The 16,348-nt window shown below is 39.1% G+C and overlaps 1 protein-coding gene across 1 annotated transcript in view; it reads right to left on the reverse strand.

Moving 5' to 3' along the window:
- The window catches only part of KIF13B (kinesin family member 13B), a 170,511-nt gene that overhangs the window by 13,101 nt on the left and 141,062 nt on the right, over window positions 1–16,348 (reverse strand). Inside the window, exons 36-37 of the mRNA XM_054576032.1 lie at window positions 14,357–14,468; window positions 11,625–11,758 (exon numbers count right to left, since the gene is read on the reverse strand). Of these exons, the coding sequence (XP_054432007.1) occupies window positions 11,625–11,758; window positions 14,357–14,468 (246 nt within the window). The remainder of the gene's footprint in view (window positions 1–11,624; window positions 11,759–14,356; window positions 14,469–16,348) is intronic.

Below are 16,348 nucleotides of genomic sequence, written 5' to 3' on the forward strand. Positions count from 1 at the left end.
CGTATTCACAGCTCTGCCCTGGGAAAAGCTACTCAGCCGTCCAGCGGCTTTGGAGGAGAGGGGGGCACCCAGCCTGGTGAGCACTGGACGGCAGAGGAAGGCCAGCTGGGGCCATGCAGCGGCCTTGTGAACCCACGGCTGCTTTTCCCGAAGGCTCCTGGGGGAGGCAGGAGTAAGAACTTGTCTCCAGAAGGTTAATTCTTAAATAGGGGAGATATGGAATGTGGAGAAATCAACTAAGAAGTTGCTTTAATGGCTCAGTGGAGAGCTAAGGAGAGCCTGAATTTGGATAGTAGGAGGAGAAGAAAATAGGAATAAAAATTTAGAGATCTAAAGGAGACTGCTGAATACTTGAAAACAATTGGCTATAGGTGGGAGAAACAGAGTCAAAGATGATGCACAAGAGGCTGGTAACAATGAAATTAGCAGAAATAGCATTGGGGTGTGTGTGCGCTTGTGTGTGTGTGCGGGCTGGGGGTTACTTAGCTTTCTATTTTTGGCAATGGCCTGTGATGAATTCAGCAGCCTTATTAAGGGCACCAAAAATACCTACAAAGTATAGTGAAATCTTAGTGTACCGTTTATCCTTCACACAGAACAGCTAAAATCTCCAAATGCATATTGTCTGCATTCTGATGCGCTTTCACATACCCCCCGTGCGGGCAGCTGCCTCCTATTTCAGGAACTCAAAAACATCTCAGATCATAAACTCATTAATCCTCATGACACATCTGGTAACTATTAATAAAAATGACTGCGAAGTATTTTGCAGCTATAAATATTAAGGAGAAGTCCCATGAGGCCAGTGAATATAAGTATAATTATCTGCATTTCACACCAGGGCTCCGCGATGTCGACCTAACGGTGAAATGCAGCCGGGCTGCCCAGCGAGTCTGTGGGAGGGACGGAAAGGCCCGCCTGCGTCAGCGCCAGGTGGCCCTGCAATCGCACTGTCCGCTGAGCACTGCTAAAACCGAACCGACGAGTAGGCAACAGGTAAAAGAGCTGCTCAGAAGTATTTCAGGGAAAGATGATGATCACTCCTGTTATTGTATCTTGTCATTTTTTTAACTCTGGCTTTCACAGGCCTTGTGAATGAAAATAGGGCAGATTAGCTCAGATTTCATAATTTGGCATAAAGGCTCTTTTGGAGACCCCTTTGCCTAGAAGAACATTTCAACTCCTTGGCATGGCATGAAAGATCCTCTCTTCTCTGTGAGGCGCAGCCTGCCCTGCCTTGTGCCCACCTACTCTGAATGCCCGAAACATGCAGCTTTGCCAGAGCCCTCCTCTCGCGTTCCCGCTCCCAGGGGTCTGTGTTCCGCCTGGTGAATGCCCACGCGTTCTAATCTCAGCTCCCACATGACTTGCTTTTCCTGAAATTGTAGATAGAAATGCCCACAGCCTTCAGGGTGTTACCCCCAGACATACACATACTGCAGCATCTGTAACACCATCCCGTTTATGTTTATGTGTCTCTAAGGCAACCAAGCTCCCTGAAGGGCAGGGCTATCTCATTTATTGCTGTATTCCCTCAGATAAACCAGTAACTTAATGTTTACTGAATGAATACACAAAAAAGTGAACGAATCAGTTACTTAAGTGACATGAAAAAGGCTGATTTGTACAGTTACAAAGAATTTGGAAAAGAATAAACATTCCGAAATTCGGGCATAAGTGTAGATAGAGGGGAGAAGAATTGTCAGTTGAAGCCAAAAATAATCACTTTGAACCATTCTTAATGATCACCCCTTAGCCTGAATTTGATAAATTCTTAAATGTCATTTTCTAATGGTTACTAAGTTAATATGATCCTCTAAAATTAAAAAAAAAAACAAAGACAAAAACTCTAACCAATCGTTTAAATCTAAGCATGGCAGTATACAATAAAAGATGTTAAGATTTACTTTTGCTAAAAATAATCTTTTTTTCATGCTGAGAATAAACTGAGAAAAATATAACAAAACCAAGCAGGGGCAGTGCATATAAACAAAATGCTTCCTCATCTTCTAGTATGTTCTGATAAAATAAACAATGAATAAAATCAGACAAGTACAATTACCTAAAGGTCAATACTCAGCAATAACCTAATCAATATACACATATTTTTTTACAGGTGACATTAATCAGAAGCAGGGGACCGGGCCGAAAGCAAGAGAACTGGAGGGTCTCGGGACAAAGGCGGGTGGCACCCTGCTCTGGTCCCGAGACGGCACTCGGGCCCCCGGCGCCTGAGGCCTCCGTGGCTGCCTCCCCCTGTCGGCTTCCCAGGCCCACAGGGACAGGCTTCGGGTGTACGCTCTGCCTCCCAGGGTGAACTGGGGCGGGGTATGTTAGCCGTGATGACACCTGTACTTTTGTCCATCTGGCAGTTATAGTTCTTATTTTGAATGAGTAACAGAACTCTGAATTGACCCATCAGTCCTTTGTGTGAACCTGATCCCCCTGCGCCTGCAGGTCTGGAAGGAGGAAGTCCGGTCCGTATGAATTCTCTAAGCATTGCCACCCAGGGAGGGCATGAGAGGCTACCACCTGGTCCCCGCCAGACACTGTTACCCTATCTGCCACATGCCCTTTCAACTGGTCATGTTCAAGTATTGATGTGTCAAGCATGGAAAGATGACTTCATTTTTCTGACCACTATTATAATCCCTCACGAGGTTTTTACAACACTTGAATAGAGAGTCTTCCAGTTATATCTTTCTTGAATCCACACTCAATGCAGTCAGAGAAACTTTCCAAAATACAAACCTGACCAGGTCACTTTCCTGCTTTAAAGCTGGCAGTGATTCCCCACTGCCCGTAATTTTTTCAGAAAGGAAATGAGCAAGAGAAGAAGTATGGACAGGTGCTACTCAGTGTATTTCCAAGGTTTACCAGTCCCTCCTTCAAATACTTTACAGATTTGTTCAATAAATCACTTGTGATTTTTAATCAAATACAGTCAAAATCTCTTGAGATCACAACTCTGTGTGGAATTGTGCTCCTTGAATCTAAACCGCAGCTGTACCACTCACTAGGCTCTGTGACCTTAGACAACAAGCGTGGCCACTGGAACGCCCCCCCCCCCCCACGCCCCGGCCCCCCAGCCTACTCACGGGTCTGACTCAGCACCTAACCCCTCCCTCTGACCCTGCATTGTCCCATGGCGGCCACCAGCCACGTGCAGCTACTGAGCCCTTGAGATGCAGCTGGAGTGACTGAGGAACTGAAGTTCTTATTTTACTTAATTTAATTGATACTATGTAAATTTAAAAATTAAAGTGCCTTTATGTTTGGAACGGCTTGGGCAGGTGGATCTATTTTTTCAGCCTTATAAACTCTAAATGCAGATCAAGTATTTCTGACAAAAATTTAGTATCTGAATTAAGATGTGCTAGAAATGCAAAATAGACACCTGATTTCAAGGACTGCACAAAAGATGGGAATATCCCCCTAAGTGTTTTATACTGATTACAGGAAGAAATGGCAATATTATAATATACTGGCTTAAGTAAATTATATTATTAAATTGATATGAGCTGTTCCTTTTTACTTTTTTAAATGAAGCTGCTAGAAAATTTAAAATGACAACAGTGTCTTCCACTCTGTTTCTGTCACACACCTCTGACCTACTGCAACGCTGCTCGGAGCTGAGGCCGATGGAAGCCCGGGCTCACAGGGAGCGGTCAGCGTGTTCACCCAGTGCCACGGTTCTCCCAGTCACTAGGACACTGTGTGCTGTCTTCCAAGGTGATTTCTAGGTTGGCTTACTATAAACTCATTTTTCAACAATCAACAATTATATCTGACCTAAAAAAAAAAAAAGTCTAAAGTTTCTACTTGTATTTAGCTGTCCCGAAACCATTCAGGTTATGACTTTAATTCCATTTTCTTTTAAACAGAAACACCTTAGTTCAGTTTTATCAATTTATATACTCACAAGCATGTTCCAGGTGCCTACAATATTGTAAAGACTGTGCCAGGAGCTGGGATACAGCATGAAGCAAAGCCAAACACAGTTCCTATGCTTCTCAGAAATGGGCACTGGGGGTCTAACACCTAATAGTCCTATTCAATTTTAAGTACACAAAACAACCCAGAGGCCCATTTCTCCTATCAACAAGCAGACTATTTTATCAGTGGATAAAAGCGAATGAGACCATCCAATGGACTTTTTATTTCACCATATATGTATTCATTCAGGTTACTAGAGGTTTTACATATAGAAAAATTTAAGAACTAATGTTTCTGGAGTTGTCAGATTAAGATAGTTTCTTATTTTTAGAATTTACCTAGTTTACCTTTTAAACTTCTACATGATAACTGTTAAAGCTTATTTAAATATTTATATTTTTTAAAAAAGAGAATGTAATATTTACTTCATCCAAAATAATGGTTATGCATTCTCAAGTGTTCATGAAGGATGGATGATGTTTACTTAAAACATAGAGTATTTATTAATCTAAAAACTTAAAAATAGGGTCTAAATCTAGGCTGTCTCCAGCTTGCCATGCTCTAGCAACTAAAAATGACTTTTGTATTTTTTTAATTGTTGAAATAATAGAATACTCTGTGACATGTAAAAATTACATGAAATGCAAATTTCAGTGTTATAAGTAAAGTTTTACTGAAACACAACCAGACTCATTTGTTTAGTATTGTCTATCATTAGTATTGACAGGGACTGTATGGCCCGCAAAGCCTACAATAATGCTATCTGGCCCTTTAGCAACAGTTTGCCAGTCCCTGATCTACAGAATCGTACAAAAGCATACAATGCCAATTTCTGAGAAATGACTGCAACTGAGGTCTCTTCAATCAGCTTCTCTGCTGCCTCAGAAACTATCTTGTTTTCATTATTCTTTAGATCAGCTACTAACCCTGAAAACAACTTTGTCAACTCAGTCTTTTAAGTATGTCAATTCAGTCTCCATGCATTTCTGGGGCAAAGACAGACAGCAAAATGTGACCGGCGTGAAAACTGAAACAGAGATAAGCGTCTTCGATCAGCAGAGCAAGTGCCTAAGAATTCCTCCCTAGAGCAACTTAGACGAAAATCACTTGCCTCACATTTTAAACGAAGCCTGCACTCCAGAAGCCCTGTGCGAGCCTCCCTCCGTCACCTCAGGAACAGTCGCTATGGCATATCACATCCAAATACATTGATTACACATGGTGCTAAATGACAGAAATGCGCATGTACATTATTTGTTCAAGAACATGAATAAGGAGAACCAAAGGCTAGAAAACAAGGCTAGATTCTTTTTCTAGTTTTAGTTAGTTAAGATGATGGACCCTTAATGAAGACAGAGGGATAGGCATTTACATGGTTCCTTTCATCAAGGGAGCCCAACGTGAGTAGCCTAAAACGGCATCTTCATGCACAACAGAACAAGTAGCCAGTTTGTTTTTCCCCATTTTATACATCGCAGGATCACTGATGTGAAAGATGGGATAACCGAACAAGCATCTTTTTAATTAGCACCCGAGATGGGCAGCGTGCTGCTGTCTGTCCTCGAGGCTCGTCCCTCTCGCACACCAGAAGCTGTGCTGACACTGGAGCAAACTCCCTGCGGCTGACGAGGCTGTCCTCAGCATAGGGCAGGACACTGAGACGGGGCAGGCAGCGGAACAAAGACAGGTAGGAAATGTGACTGCTTTGAATGGTGGACATTAAATCTGAGCATTAACTCTTTAATTGCTCAGATGAACCACAGATGCCATTTGGAGTCCCTAAGTTTGAGTTACATAAATAGCTTCATCTGAACATAAACTCCCAGATACATGAAAAAAGCTATTATACCAAATTAATTCAATCTAACTAATTAGAGAGCAGGAAGTTCTTTCAATTATTTTATGTGCTGTCTGAGAAACACACTTGAATATGAGTACAGATTTCATTAATTGCAGTTCATTATTTTCCAGATTAGTTACTAAACTTCCATCAGAAGGTCAAAGACAGCAATTTTGTCAGCTGTCACCTCCTCCAGTGCACTGTCTTTGGATTTCTGGGACTGAGACAGAAATTGACTACAAACAAAAACAAATCTCCATAAAAATGAGAAACATAAGTCTTTTTAATGTGGTCAAGCCAAAAGATTTTGTGAAATATTAGCACCTTTGTTTCTAAATCTTCTGAATAAACTGTTAACTTCTACCTTACAAGAAAAGATCCATGATCTCTTTTCAAACATTGAAATATAATGCTCCCGAATTGGAGCATCTTGATCTGAGAACCTGCTGATTCCAAAGAACAAGTTAATAAACATTAATCTTTTCATTAGAGTTTCACCGTGCTTGTATCTTTGCATGAAGGAGGGAACTGAACATTCTTGTTTGAAAATGTCAAGGACACTCTGATTAAAAGTACATTTTTGATAATAATCATTCCTTCATTATACAACTTCTGCATCTCTTCCACCTAAGCTAACAAGGAAAATATGAGGAATGAGTGGAACAGGACCTTTTCCATTCCTTGGTTCTTACCCGGACTATTTTTATATGTTCAAAATCTTACTTTTAAAAATAGAAGTGACAGAGATCCCATGGTTTTTTAAAGAGAGTGCCCTGCTATCTATAAGCCATTGTATTTATTCACAGTTGTGACCATTCCCTTCATTAATTTCATTTCTGTCATTCTATGCCTCTCATGCCTTGGCTTTAGGCGCCGGCCTTGCGTGGTTCCTCGCTGCCTTCGTGTGGCTCTGCCGTGAAGGCCTACACAGTCAGCTCTCTCAGTCACTGTTTGGTCCAACTATAAATAACTCTTTTAATCTTTCCCCATAAATAATTTCTGATGTTATTCTCTGAAATCACTTCAATTGGTCAACATATGTTTGGTAGTAACATATCCAGAACCAAGTGCAATAGTCTAAGTGTGGTCTGATTATGCCGAAGAGAACCCATAGGTAGTGTTTCAGTGGGTTTGAGTGAGTTTTTCATTATTGTGACTGTTTCAGAGGAGTTTTAAGTTTCCACACTAAACTTGAACAGAAACAGAAAAAGGAAGAAGTTTTAACAGCTCTTATCACAGTTAGGTGGGAAATGGGAGAGAGAGATGGTTTTAAAATCTATGAAAAGAGAAAGTTGGGGGCAGGGGAGAAATGAGAACATGCTATCAAACATGCTCCAAACATGTTCCTTGGACAAACATTGGTTACCATGTCATGTCTCTGTCCAACCACTTTGGGGTTTTTAGTTTTGTGTATGTGTTGTTTCACATTACAAATCTTAAGGGATATTATTTATGATTTTATTTATTATCTTTCACCATATTAGTATCAATATTTATCCCTTTCTATACTGTAAAATCTATCCAGATTCTAATTTCTATTTTTAGGTTTATGCACTGATTTCTATTTTTCTGGGTTCTGTCTTTAATGTTATTCTAAAGCCTACAAGCTTTAGCTACTAACTGAGCTACCCGGCCAGGACTCAATAATTGTTGCCTTTAAAAAGAGAGGGAGAGTATGTGACATATGCTATGTTGGTAGAAGTACACTATTTAGAAGAGGGAAATAATAGTTGCACTATTTCCCAACACAGTGGTTACTGTGTCACTTCTGGGCTCCCCACTTTAAGCAAGACCCTGGCAAGACAACTGAAGAATGACAGAGAGTTATTATGAGGTAGAGATGATTACTCTGGAGCTGCGAAGTCTGAGGTAAACCTAGGGGACACCGAACCTCCTCCGCCCCTCCCTTTACCTACTGAGTAATAGCAGAGGAAACTCTGAGGCAGAATTTGTTGGAAAAAAGTCAATGTTTTCTCTAGAAGAGTTGGAGGTTCCACAAAGAGGAGAGGGCTGGATTACCAAAAAAAGTAAGAATCTCAACTTTTAGGTTTCAAATCTGATTTCCAAGTGAATGGGATTCCATCAGAGTAAAAAATTGAGGAATACTAAAGTAGACAATACCACACCCTTCTGGTTGCTGTTATTTTGAAATTTATTGGCACTAAAGTGTTATATTTCCAAGAACAAAATACCATTCAGGTTTAACAACTTAAAGCATATTTAAAGTGGCCTAAGTAATGGAACCTCTATATTAATATTGTCATATAAAATTATAATTTACTTCTCTTAGAGTTTCAGCAGAGATAGTCAGGAACTGAGATGAACATAAGCACCTTTGATCAACTAAATCAGAAACAATAAGCCACAGTTTTTCCCTCCTTTAGGAATGTTTTTTTTAATGGAACTCAACATCAGTCTAGGAAAGTTCATCAGTATGTCTTGACATCTCAAATCACCACTCAGATGTGATACTCTCACCTCTAACTATAAACAGAGACCGTTGTACCACTGTATGACACTTGGCACATGCTAACTATCTACTATTATAACCTGTATACATGTCATGGTCCGTTAACCAACACACATTTTTGTTGTCAATACGCCCCTGCCCTCAAGGATTACATTCTAGAGGGGAGATAATCAATAAACATAGAGACATAACAGTGACTCTCAAGGAAAACAGGAAGTACGGTCACACAGTGCACTGTGCGTGGGAGAGGCTGTTGGTTTAGTTTGGTTTGCCGGGGCCACTCTTAATGCAATCATACTTCCTCACAGTAGCCTTTCTTGGCCACTTGGGTAGGGAACGACTCTACAAGAGACCTAGAAGCCATACAAAGGCTTGGGAAAGGGCAGTCCAAATGGGAGGGGAAAACTCTCAAGATTAAAAGAAGCTTTATGTGTTACTGAGATGAAAAACAAACAAAAAATGGCCAATATGGTTCAGTATGGTGAGTGAAGAGAATAAAGGGAGAAACAGTAAAGATCAAGAGACCACATCATAAAGGTTGCTGTCAGGCACAGTAAGGAATTTAGATTTTATTCAGTTTCAGTGAGAAACAACAGTGCCAAGCGATGGACTGTAAGGACTGTGAGGCTTTGGATGATCATGCTGGCTACTTTGCAACTGACAGACTGTCGTGAGGCAAAAACAAGGGTCAGACAGACCGAGTGGCAGGCAGCTACAACAGTCAAGAGATGGTCGTGGTGTGGGTGAGTGACAGGAAGCGGTACCTACACAATTTTTACTGATGCGCCGTTTATAAGAGGTAAGCAACTAGGTGGATGTTTACACTACATACTGAGAGAGGCATGTCTTTTAGTAAGGATTTTGTGTGTTGGGAGTAACACTTGTGAGCTGAAACAAACAGTAATGTTTGGACTTGTGAAATGTGAGTGCCTAACCGATACATACGTAGAGCAGTGGAACGCACAGTGAGACCCACAAAGACGGAGGTCAGGGGCGAAGTCTGGGCTGGAGATGGAAGAGTGAGCATTGTCAGTGTTAAAGCCATGGAACTGGGTGACATTCCCCAAGCAAAGAATTAGGTTTAAAAAGAAAAAGAAAGAGAGGGCCCAGGACAGAGCTCCAGGGCACTTATTACAGCCTGACGGAACACGTGGGCCTGGGAAGGCAACCAGGAAGGCCGCACATCGGCAGGAGGAGAGCCGGGACGCACCGTGGCACTGAATGAAGCCTAGAGATGCAAGTGTTTCGAGAATGTTGTTGCTGTGTGGTCATGTCAGATGGGGACAGAGGCAGTGCAGGGAAGATGTGGCTCTCTGGTGACCTTAAAAAAAGTCCTTCAGTGGAGTGGGTGGTTCACAAACCAGTGGGAACATTTTAGCTCCACTATTGGGCATCTTCGTATGGTCCAGTTTTATATTTATCTTTTCATTTATTTATAAAATATAAAACACTTAGGACCCCTTTCCCCAACAGCTTTGCTCATATGTGCTCAAAAACAGTAAACTCAAAGAGCAAATGCTGCTCTAAGATAGCCTAAAACAGTGCAAGATTAACTCTCTGAAATTGGACATTACAAATTACAGTTATCCTCCAATCACTAGATTGTTCTTAATGTTTCTAACACATCATTGTTCTTCCAGAAGAAACAATCACTTATTGTCAAACAGTAAAAATAATTACTTATTGTAGGTGATTTGACTTGTTACACCAAAAACTCAGGAAAAAAAAATTCAAAGTAGCTTAAAAAAATAATTATAACTATAGTAGGCTGATTCAATGACTTCTAATGCCATTCCAATTTCCTTTAATGCATATAACTCTGTCTTCACCAAATAGCAATTGAAAAACAGTAGTTATCAAAATTTAATGTGAATAAGAATCACCTTAGCTGCTTACAAGGGCGGATTTTAAGGTGCCCCAGGTGAGGTATGGGATGAGATAAAGCTGTATTTTTTTTCTTAGTTACCTTTTTAAAAAAAGTTACCATGGAGCCCTGACTGGTGTGGCTCAGTGGGTTGGGCACAGTCCTGCAAACCAAAAGGTTACTGGTTCAAGTCCCAGTCAGGGCACATTCCTGGGTTGCAGGCCAGGTTCCCAACTGGGGGTATGCAAGAGGCTCCATGTTTCTCTCACACATCAATGTTTCTCTCCCTCCCTTTCCCTTTCTCTAAAAATAAATAAGATCTTTTTAAAAAAGTTACTATGGAAATTCTCAAACAGCCCATGAACCATTCTTTGCAAAATAATGATGTAGGAGTTTAGAAAAGAGCAACGTTGGTAATGACAAACACTTGGAAAAAACCATTTTTGCCTACCCAACCCCACCAAGTATTAAACTTACTATTTCTTTTCGCTCTCTTGGTCATAGATTCACTTTGATATTTGTCAAGCACCTGTTGTATGCCTAAATTTAAACATTTCCAAAATCTCAGTGTTTAATTTTTTTCACCCAATATGTGAACGTGTATGCTTATATATACATGCTTATACAGTGCTAGACTGAAAACTTATATACCTGCACAGCTGCCTTACAAAACTAACACCATCGCCCTGCACATGCATTTACAAACTTGGAAAATTCTTTTCAACAGTGAAGGTCTCAGGCAAGGACTCTGCTGCATTTCTGTAACTTGGAATGTTTAAGTGACTGTGGAGGAGCTGATGTCAAAAGACCTATTTCAACAACTGAACTTGCTCTGTATGTGTTTTGAATGAGTATAAATAAATCCTCATTTATCATTTTCTGCTGAATTCACACCTATGTAAGTATAGAAATTGCATTTCCAACAGGCTTCCTATTCACCATCTCAGAAGAACAGTTTCCTGATTATTTGGAAAGCCCTTTAACGTTTTCTCTAAAACTTATTTCAAGGCTGGGCTGAGTTTTACAGAAAAAGGGGAAATAAGACAAATGATCACTTTTAATATTTTAAGTGAAAGAACAGGTAAACCACAGTAGAGGAAAAAGAGGTTGAGTGGCAAGGACAGTAATGATACGAAATTGTTTGATATAAGAAATGAAACCAAGAATTAAAAATAGAATTACATTTTCTGTTTGGCAATACACAAGCAACACTAAGTGCACTTCATAAATTTTACTATTGTTGCTCTAAGTGATATTACCATAAATCACATTAGTAGCGTACTTGGCATTTTTTAAAAGCAAAAAGGATTGAGAGTGTCAATAAGTTAAAACAGCTCTGTTATCTCTGAAGAGAGTGGAAGAGAAATGATCACAAGCTTTTACCAGGTCTAAAAGCCCAGTTCTAGTGCCCCCGGCACTGCCATCACGCCCCCCGCAGCCGCAGCGCGGCCCGAGCGCCCCTCGGCCAGCAGCCCACTGCAGGGAAGGCTCACTGCCGCTTCCGTGGGCCTTACCTGATGTGCGCGGGGAGGCGGCTGTTTGCCCCTTTTCTCATCGCGAACGGGGAAGAGAGACTTCAGCAGCTTTGGCATCTGCGGCACGAAGGATTTTACTGGGTTCAAGTAGGAGGCCGCTAGGCTACTAAGTCCTGTCAAAAATATTGGAAGGAAAAGAGATACGGCAAAAACAATTACATAGACTTTTTTTTTATTGTTGACTTGACAAATATCATTTGTAGGCAAATCTAACAATATGAATCAAAAAAGGGATCCTTTAAAAATTAATATTAAAAAACCAGTATTATTATAGTTACCCTCAAACACATTGGGGTTTCCTTTTCCAATTAAATAGAAGCAATTGGGGTAACTTCTAAAATTTTCTAATCTCTGGTGTCCCTGTTAGCACGCAAAGGGTAACCCGACCCCAGCGCTTGTCTGCCCGAGAATAAAATGGGGTTTTTTATTTTTAAATCACATAACTGATGACAGACATGTGTAGCACTCCACCATTTAGACTTTAAACTCTTCAAAGTCAGGGACTGTGTCTTATTCAGCTTTAATTTTTCACGCTTTTTACTGCATGAGAATGATGGAACTGAGCTCTGAAGAAGAGAGTAGTGTTCAAGTTGTTTTTACAAAGGACGAACAGAGGCCCTGAACCAACTTTGTTCTCACCTGCTCGTAACTACCAAAGGCTGGGATCAAATGTGCAGATAATGACCTATGATATAAGATTTCCTTCTCCTTACTGAATAAAACTAAATTTTAGGAAAATCTAATCCAAGTCATACCTGATAAAACACTGTATCCTCATAAGTGAACAAATATAGGCACACCCAAAAGCCAAAAGAGGAAATAAAATCAAACACTAAAATATATTTTTCTTTTCTTTTCCTGGGAATAACTGTTTTACTTACAGCTATGAGATCCTGTACAAAGCTCCATCCTTCCCCACTAGGTTTCTTTCTTTCTTTTTATTTTTCAATTACAGTTTACATTTAATATTATTTTGTATTAGTTTCAGGTGTACGCATTAGTGGTTAGAGTGATTGTCTAAAATATATTTTTCAGTTAAACAAAAAGGCAAAAAGGAAGTCACACACACACACACAAAAGGCCAAATAGGAACCAATAGCAACATGGTAGATATAATAATATTAGATGTAAAATACTAAACATGCCAATTAAAAGACAGAAATTGTCAGAGCATATTTAAAACAAAAGCTAGCCCCAACTATACTCTCTACAAACAAATCACTTTTAATTTAAAGACAGTATAGGCTAAAATTTTACAAACTGAGAAAAAGATAGACCATGCTAACAACAAACAAAAGAAAGTTGATGTGGCTGTATCAATATCAAGTAAGCCATATTTCAAAGTATCTACTACCGGAGATATAAAGGGACATTTCATAATGAGAAATAATGCTTCTTCAAGGAAAAGAATAACAATCCTTAATGAGTATATACCTAATAACAAAGTTTCTGAGTGAATGATGTAAAAACTGATAAAATTAAAGGGAAAAACAGACAATTTCCACAATCATATTTGGAGATTCAATGCTTTCCCTTAGTGATTGATAGAAGAAATAGAAAAAAAATCAATAAGGATGGAGATTTGAGATTATCAACTAGCTTGACCTAAGTGCTATATCCAGAACATGATGCCCTGAAACAGAACATTCTTTTCAAGTACAAATAGAATGTTCATAAGATAGAACACAGTCTCAAAAAATTTCAAAAGACTGAAATATTAAAGAGTTTATTCTCTAATTATAATGAAATTAAGTAAGAAATGAATAAGACCCCCTCCGATATATGAAAATAAATGAACATGCTCAATAATCCATGGTTCAAAAAAATAAGTCAGAGGGAAATCATAAAATATTCTGAATATAATGATAATAAAAGCACAGCATGCCAAAATTTGTGAAATGAAGAAATAACAGAAATCAATGAAACAGAAAATAAAACCAAATGCTGGTTCTGTGAGAAGACTATGAAAACTGATAAACCTGTATCAAAGTATTCAAGAAAAACAAAAAGAAAACAAAAATTATCTATATGAGAATAAAAATATCACAGATCTTATAAATATTAAAGGGGTAATAAAGGAACATTGCAACATTTATTAACATATATTTAATAATTTAGATGACATAGAAAAATCCTTGAAAAATGTAACTTATGAAAATTGACTCAGAAGAAAATTACAAAAAGTTAATCCTATATTAAAGAAATTGAAGTCATAATTTCAAATCTTCCCACAGAGAAAATTTCAGGCCCGGATGGTTTCATTGGTGTAGCCTGTCAAACATTAGGGAAGAAGTAGCACCAAGCTTATAAAAATTCTTTCAGAAATAAAAAAAATGATAGGAAAATATTTCCAAAGTCATTTTATGAGGCCAACATAATCGTGATACCTAAAGCTAACAAAGACATTATGAGAAAAGTACCGACAGATATTCACTGTAGAATATATATACAAAAATCCTTAAAATGTTAGTGAAAGGAAAAGCAAGTATAAAGGATACCACATAAGGATCAAGGGGCATTTAGCATAGGAATGCAAGACAAATTCAACACTCAGAACGCAATGTAATTCAACATGTTAAGACAAAGGGGAAAACCCAAATGGGTATGAACTAGTAGGATAGTGGTTACACGGTAGGAAACCCTGATTTAAACTATTTCTGAAAGCTATTCAAATTTCATGATAGTGATTGACAAATGAAAACAAAACTTACCTGGATCAGGAGAATGGTTATTTTGGGGACCACGAGGAAGGGCTGGGGCAGCGGGAGCTGCTCCTCTGGAAACTGGGATTTGTGATACATCCTGTTGACTTTCCCACCGGCCCTATTAAGGACACAATCCATAATTTTGATTCAAATCAATCATTTAACAACAACAAAAATCTGATGATATTTAAGGAAAAAAATTGTTATTCATTACTAAAGTTTTATTCCCCTGACAGGACATGATCAATTTGATTACATATGTATTTTTCCTCTTGTACTTTGCATCTTCTTTAGAGTATTAATTTCTCTAATAATAGTGACACCTCACATTTGGATTTCCCTCCAGTTTACCACATGTAGTCTCCTCAGTTCCATCCTAACATTCTTCCAATTACACCATGTTGCTTCCCACAAAATATGGATATATTGACACTTTCCTTCTGAAATCCTCCCTTATGTTCTGCTTCTTGCTCTTCTGCCTCGAGATACCCTTTTTCATTGCAGATTCTTTGCTGAAACCCAGCAACAGCTCTAGTGGTGGCAGGTGTCTCTCCTTTCTGGGAGTGTCTCTTTCCACCCACGCATGTATCATTCAAAGGAGTAAAAACTCTAGAACGGTGCATTACTACACTTCTCATTTTAAGGAGACATTAAAGATAAGTTCTTCGCCCTGGCTGGTGTGGCTCAGCTGATTGAGTATGCAGCCTGCGAACTGGGCCAGGTCCCCAGTTGGGGGCGCAGAAGAGGCAACCACACACTGATGTTTCCCTCCCCCTTTCTCCCTCCCTTTCCCTCTCTCTAAAAAGAAATAAAATATTTTTAAAAATTAAAAAAAAAAGATAAGTTCCAGTTAAGCCCAAATCATCACAAGTTCCCAGTAATGGAAGTCTCTGAATGAACAAGTTTTATTGTACTCTCAGCTTATTATATAAATTCTCATTAGAGAGATTTCGTTGCATAATACTAGTACAATGCCTGCCAGGCAGTGGATTCATTTGCCATTATAACACTTGTGGTGAGCTATAAAAATGGTGATACCATCAAAGCACTTTTAACATCAGTCCCATCTAGGAAAGAAGTAAACCCCAACCAAATATTACAGGTACAAAAACCAGTAATGGAGATGAGATGCAAATCTTTTAAATGCTTTAAGTTCCCTTTTGATCCTCTGATAATCACTCTGACTTCTCTTTCACTAGAGTTAAATAATGGTATTTTATATTAATTTAGGCCAGTATTTCACAGACGAGTGACCCTAATGACCACTTGAGCTTTCATTAGTAATTGCCTGCAAAGCCAGTTCCTCACTGCTCCTGAAGATGGATTGAGGGGGAAAGACCTCTTAAGTTTCAGATACATATTGGAAACCTATCTGCTTTTAGCAGCAACGTAAGTACTGATCATAAAATCAATAAGCCCTAAGTGATCTGGATTCTGTTTACCTTAGAGAACACTTTTCCTTAGGAACTCTCTCAGCACTTGATATTTTAAAAAATGGTATAATGTTTACCATTAGAAGGCAAGGAAACAAAATAGACATGAAGGGACGATTCGGGAAACCATAACTTCTGAAATACTTCACGACAGGAGCAGTTGTGTTACTATGAATCACACACTGATTTACATACGTTAATGCTTCATTAATATTTTTTGCACTTAAATTTAATTACCTGTCTGGGAAGCTACAGCTCTGTGTATTCCGGGACATTACAATCAGGTGGCTGAACACTAAGGTTAATACTCTTTGGAGCTTTGCAGATGAAAGAAGCTTCATGCTTTGTTTACAATGTTAAAGCTCATGCAAGACTGTTTTGAAGACAACTAAATTTGAGAATAAATTTATTATCATGTTTTAGATTTGTCTGCCTTCTTTGGCAGCTGACAGAGTGGTACTCTGTCCCCTCGGAAAGCTAAGTAGCTGATCTGGAATCAGCACCTTGGCTGTTTGGTGTGTAACGGTCCAATGACAAATAACGTAGGTGTCACCCCTTCCCGAAG

Source organism: Pteronotus mesoamericanus, unplaced genomic scaffold (genome assembly GCF_021234165.1).
Source record: "Pteronotus mesoamericanus isolate MK-2021 breed Mesoamerican mustached bat unplaced genomic scaffold, CSHL_Meso_final contig_32, whole genome shotgun sequence".
NCBI classification, from domain to species: Eukaryota; Metazoa; Chordata; class Mammalia; order Chiroptera; family Mormoopidae; genus Pteronotus; species Pteronotus mesoamericanus.